The sequence below is a fragment of the Rousettus aegyptiacus genome, unplaced genomic scaffold (assembly GCF_014176215.1).
Source record: "Rousettus aegyptiacus isolate mRouAeg1 unplaced genomic scaffold, mRouAeg1.p scaffold_m13_p_7, whole genome shotgun sequence".
Taxonomy (NCBI): Eukaryota; Metazoa; Chordata; class Mammalia; order Chiroptera; family Pteropodidae; genus Rousettus; species Rousettus aegyptiacus.
Genome location: NW_023416310.1, coordinates 13861098 through 13867232, shown reverse-complemented (window position 1 = coordinate 13867232; position 6135 = coordinate 13861098). Strand labels below are relative to the sequence as shown.

General features: G+C 54.7%; 1 protein-coding gene across 2 annotated transcripts in view; it reads left to right on the top strand.

Moving 5' to 3' along the window:
- The first annotated feature begins 1947 nt into the window (after positions 1-1947).
- The window catches only part of KIF3C (kinesin family member 3C), a 31511-nt gene continuing 27323 nt past the window's right edge, over positions 1948-6135 (top strand). The window contains exon 1 of one of the 2 annotated variants that reach the window (XM_016121782.2): positions 1948-4051. In XM_016121782.2, coding sequence (XP_015977268.2) covers positions 2495-4051 — 1557 coding nt within the window. In that variant the 5' untranslated portion in view covers positions 1948-2494. The remainder of the gene's footprint in view (positions 4052-6135) is intronic. The other variant, XM_016121783.2, reaches the window with a different exon arrangement.

Below are 6135 nucleotides of genomic sequence, written 5' to 3'. Positions count from 1 at the left end.
GAGCCAAGAGAGGTTAATCTGCAAAGCCAAAACTCCACCCAGTAATTGGTCTAAAAGGCAAGTTAATCACAAGCAGTTAAGCTTGATCAAAGAGAGAACTGAGGAAGGCCAGAAAACTTCAGAAGTGGGCCAGCCACCAGCTAAGCCTCAAGCTTTCATTTGAGCTGGCATTCAGGCCCTAGGGATTTGAAGATGGGGAAGAGGTGAGGAGATAGTTTCTGTAGAGTTGAAGAATGAAATGATTAGGCTCTGCAGAGAATAACATGATTGGAAATGTTTTGTGGACAGATTCTTCTGGTGCCTCTATGAAAAGGACCTCAAGATTTCAGATCATAGCATCTCCTTGATCTGGATCTCATATGGCAGCTAAAGGCAACTGGGACCCAGATTCAGCTCTTCTCTGCAGAGTGGAACATGGGTAGGACACTGGCTTGGCTCTTGTACTTGAGGAATTATACTTGATTTGTATCCTACAGGAAAAAATATGAAGACCCCAAAGAGAAACACCAAGTGCAGATCTGGCCTATCTAGGATGCTCAAAGAAGCAGGAACTAGCAGGCAATCCAAGGCCATGGGCATTATTAAGGGCTTGCTTAAAAATAAGTCTTCTCGCTTATATACTTCATGATGGATTGTTTCATTTGAGCCTCACAACCACTCCCTGATGTAGGTATTATTTTTCTCCCCTTATCCAATTTTTTTTTTTTTAAACAGATGAGGAAACTAGGGCTGGAGCAAGGTAAATGACTGCTTAGAGTCACCTGGTTGGAGATCAGAACTGAAACTGGAATACGAATTTTGTTTTATGCAAATTCTGTGTCTCTTTCTGCTATGTAAAAGACATTGGTCAGGGAAGGCTTCACAGATGAGATGCTGGAACTGCCCAAGTGGTAGGGCACCAAGTTCAGAAGGGTGACAGGATCCTCTGGGCAAAGGCACAAAGATGCAGCACAGCGCAGCTGGTTAAGGAAACAAAACGTGGTTCCCAAAATGTGAGTTCCTTGAAGACAGGAAGGTTCAGCTGCTTGAATGGGGCCTGGGGTTTAGCAGGTGCTTGATAACTCTTTGAAGGAATTAATGTCTAGAACACAGGTTCTGTACAGATTCTGTACAGGAGAGTAGCCGTAGGGGAGTCTGGGAAGTTAGGCAGGAATCAGAAGATGGAGAGCCTTTTATGCAACATGGAAGGCTGGTGGAGGAAGAGGGGTGGGGACCAGGGTGCATGTGCTGAGAAGACGTAAGGGTAAGGAGAGCATTAGCTGGAAGGTCGTCCAGGAGAGAAAAGAGGAAGCCAGACGTAAACCAGGGCAGGGAGTAAAGAGGACAGAGTCGAAAAACATTTAGGAGTTAGGGTACCCGGCAATACCCTGAAGGGGAGGGGTTACACGTACTAGTCTGCAGGCAGAAAGGCAGAAGCACTGAAGAGACGGAGGATGATGGCTGTGGAGGGAACAATGTTGGGTGGTGGCGGGTGACTCCCTTTCCCCCACCAGGTAGGCTGCAACCTCAGCAGTCACTCCGGGGCGGGGAAGGAGGAGGAGGTTACATGCCAGAGAGGGAGGGTCCTCCCGGACTGGCGAAAGCAGCAGCAACCTGCCAGATCCGGGTTAACAAAGGCAGGACTACAACTCCCAGCATGCTCGGGCCCAGTGGGGTGACGGCGGGCGGTGGCTGCGCTGCACCCGCCTGGTGGGCGCGGGACCTGGGTCGGCACCGGAGCCTGTCATTACGGAGGGGTCTGCGGGGGTGTGGGTCGGCGATGCACCCCTGTCTCCAACGCACCGGCAGCGCCCGGCTCGTGTCTCCCGCCCCACGGCCCCGCCCTTTACCCCACCCCAGCCGGACAGCTTAGCTGGGGCCGCAGCGCGGCGGCAACATCATTCTCGCCGCCGCTGCTCCGCCCCATCCCCTTCTGTTTTTCTCTCATTCTCCGGTGGCGGCAGGGAAGGCGGAGGCAGAAGCAGCAGCAGCAGCGCTGGCTGCAATGAATGATCCCCCAGCTCCGGGGGAAGACTCCAGGTGAGCCTCTGCTCTCAGGAGGGCCGGGACCCCTGGCCGCCCGGGACCTGCAGCCCCCACCATGGATCCCTAGAAGAGGAGAAAAAGACAGCCCTGCTGCCCACCCCCCGCCCCATCCCATTTTCCTCTTCCTTTATCTCATTGTTGCCGTAGCTGTTTACGGCAGCGCTCCTCTGCCCCAGCATGGGGCGGGCTCTGGGCACTGCCATTCGGCCGGCGCAGCTCCCGCGGCTGCTCGGGGATTCTGCTTAATTCTCCCTGCCCAGCTGGTGCAGCGGGGACCCGAGAGCGGAGGAGGCCCGGACTGCAGCAGCGGCGGGGCCACCTCCCAGCATCCCCACCCTCGGAGGCTGCATGCGGATTGAAGAGTGGCGCCTGGGGGCTGGGCCGGCCCTGCTGATACCTACCTAGGAAGGACCGCAGGACCGCCCGGGCTGCAGAGCCGGCCACGGGGCGGGAAGAACAGAGGAGCAAGATGGCCAGTAAAGCCAAGGCCTGCGAGGCCCTGAAGGTGGTGGCCCGGTGCCGCCCCCTTAGCCGAAAGGAGGAGGCTGCTGGTCACGAGCAGATCTTGACCATGGACGTGAAATTGGGGCAGGTGACTCTGCGGAACCCCCGTGCTGCCCTAGGGGAGCTGCCCAAGACCTTCACCTTTGATGCCGTGTATGATGCCAGCTCCAAGCAGGCAGACTTGTATGATGAAACCGTGAGGCCCCTGGTAGACTCGGTGCTTCAGGGTTTTAATGGCACAGTGTTTGCCTATGGCCAGACGGGCACTGGCAAGACCTACACCATGCAGGGGACCTGGGTGGAGCCCGAGCTTCGCGGGGTCATCCCCAATGCCTTTGAGCACATCTTCACCCACATCTCGCGCTCCCAGAACCAGCAGTACCTGGTCCGGGCCTCCTACCTGGAGATCTACCAGGAGGAGATTCGAGACCTGCTCTCCAAGGAGCCTGGCAAGAGGCTGGAGCTGAAGGAAAACCCGGAGACAGGCGTCTACATCAAGGACCTCTCCTCCTTTGTCACCAAGAATGTCAAGGAGATCGAGCACGTTATGAACCTGGGGAACCAGACCCGGGCGGTGGGCACCACACACATGAATGAAGTCAGTTCCCGCTCCCATGCCATCTTTGTCATTACTGTGGAGTGCAGCGAGCGTGGCTCTGATGGCCAAGACCACATCCGTGTGGGCAAGCTCAACTTGGTGGACCTGGCTGGCAGTGAAAGGCAAAACAAGGCGGGCCCCAACACAGCTGGAGGGACAGCCACACAGCCAGTCGGTAGTGGTGGCACTGGAGGGGGCAGTGGTGGTGGAGAGAGGCCAAAGGAAGCCTCCAAAATCAACCTCTCACTGTCTGCCCTGGGCAATGTGATCGCTGCTCTGGCGGGCAACAGGAGCACCCATATCCCCTACCGGGACTCCAAGCTGACCCGGCTGCTCCAGGACTCTCTAGGGGGCAATGCCAAGACCATCATGGTGGCCACTCTGGGGCCAGCTTCTCACAGCTACGACGAGAGCCTCTCTACCCTGCGCTTTGCCAACCGGGCCAAGAACATCAAGAATAAGCCCCGGGTGAATGAGGACCCCAAAGACACACTGCTACGGGAATTCCAGGAAGAGATTGCCCGCTTGAAGGCCCAGCTGGAGAAGAAGGGGATGCTGGGGAAGCGGCTCCGGAGGAAGAGCAGCCGCAGGAAGAAGGCCGTGTCAGCCCCGGCCGGGTACCCTGAGGGGCCTGTGATCGAGGCCTGGGTGGCCGAAGAGGAGGATGACAACAACAACAACCACCGTCCGCCCCAGCCCATCCTGGAGTCGGCCTTGGACAAGAACATGGAGAATTACCTGCAGGAGCAGAAGGAGCGGCTAGAGGAGGAGAAGGCGGCCATCCAGGATGACCGCAGCCTGGTGAGTGAGGAGAAGCAGAAGCTACTGGAGGAGAAGCAGAAGCTGCTGGAAGAGAAGGAGAAGATGCTAGAAGACCTGCGGCGTGAGCAGCAGGCCACAGAGCTGCTTGCAGCCAAGTACAAGGTAAGGGCCCTCGAGGGAGCAGGGGCGTCCAGAGGTCCCCAGAGGGATCTGGGCTGGAAGGCTTTTCTTTGCATGTCTGTGACCTGGCCTGAAGCATCATACACTGCCCTCCTGCCAAATGCTCCCCTGGAGCAGCCAGGTGAATCCCAGGCAGAGTCCCCCAGGAACCCCTAGGAGGATGGATGGGGACACACACACACACACACACACACACACACACACACACACACACACACACACACTGCAAAGCAGGCAGGCTGACTCTCAAGCCAATGAGCTTGGGCTGGTCTGACCTGCTGCATGTCAGTCTCTGCTGATGGCCCCTAGTGGCAGTCAGGTCCACAGGCTGGCAGGCAGGGCCTCAGCCTCATTTGGGTGTGGGTTCTCACTCTCATATAGCCTCTTCCCTGTGACCTCTGTCCTCTGCAGCACCTTCAAACCTCATACCATTTTAATAATATCTGACATTTGGATAACATTTAATAGTTTACAAAATGCTGCACGTACATGATCTTATTTGATCCTTACAGTAGCCATCTGGGGTAGTGGTTCTTAAATCTCCCTTTTACAAGTCAGGAACTAAGACTCAGAGAAGTGACATGATCAAGGTTCTATGCTACAAAGTGGCAAAGCTGAGCAGGAACCCATGGGCCTTGAGCTCTTTCAGTTCTTGGATGAAAAGGCAGGACCATGAGTGGGTTCTGCTCCCAGTGAAAGCAGTCCATGTCGGGTAGGCCCCATTGCATGGTATCATTAGGAGATTTGGGGGATCACACAGAGGGTAGAAAGAGCCCTGAGCTCTACACTGAAGATCTGGAATCTAGGCCTAGCTATCCTACATTTTATTGATAGACCTTGTATAAGTTGCTTTTTTTCCTTTGAGGCTCAATTTCTCTATTTTTAAAATAGAAGGTTGGCCTGGGTGATTTCTGAGGCTCTTTCAATCTATTAATTCTTTGACCTTTATTAATCTGAGACGCAAACCAACTGGCCCCCACACCCAGGCCTCATCCCAGTAAGGTCTAATTCCCCATTGCCCTGAGAGATGTCAGGGCCTCAGCGTCCTTCCTGAGCTGATATCTCTGCATGGGAGCCTCCAGGCCTTAGGTGAGACTAAGCTACAGAAGCCCCCGCTGACCAGCCAGAGATTTGCTAAATTTCAGTGCTAGAGATGCTGTAATTCAATGTTCCTGGCATTTTTAGGTCCTCAGAGCCTTCAACACTGGGGGTTGGAGGAAGGACACAGAGAATCATGAGCTGATCACTTCCTGGGGAGAGCAGAATATTACCATTTCTTACTCCTTCTCGGAAGTGTGGGCTGGGAGCAGGGAAGGCCAGCCTGGAGAGGGAGAGCAGTAGCCGCTGGAAGGATGACAGATGAGCTGGATGCCATTGTCTGTGTTATGAGAATGTGCTGCTGCACCAGGGGCCCTGGTCTTGCATATTTAATATTTAATTCACTTCCCTGAGCCCAGCAAGGGTTATGCTAAGCCATTTCCTCAAAGGAAGGATGACGGGCTGGCACATTTCAGGCCACCCTAGGAGAAGCAGGATGTGAAAGGCAGGACTCAGCTCTCCCTAAGAGGAAGGGAATCCAGCCAGCCTGGTGCTCGCCACTGGGAAATCTTACATGGTCTCTTATTGCTTTCACTGCCAAGAGCACCCTCCCACCCACCGGTATGCCTCTTGCTCCCCATCCCTTTTCGCCTTAAGTCTGGGAGGTGAAGGAAGCTTAGAGAGTGCAGAAGCATACTTCAGTGCTGAGGAATGGGTGGAGGGGATGAAGAAAAGACTCCAGTGGGGTTCTTTCCATTGGGAACAATGGGATCTCCCGCTGTTGGTGACTGACTGGCTCCCTCAGTAAGACTCTTGGATCTAAGGCAATGTGAGGCACAGATAATAGAACAGTCAAGAGATCAGGGCAGCTCATGCCAGAATTCTTGCACCAAAGGCATAGCCCTCAGAACTCCATCTTAGAGCTGGCAGGGACTTTGGAAAACGGAGGCCGGGACGTGCCCGAGGCCACATAGGAAATTTAAGGAGATCCCAGACTCTATATTTGGCCCAGCCTCTTTCTATTACAC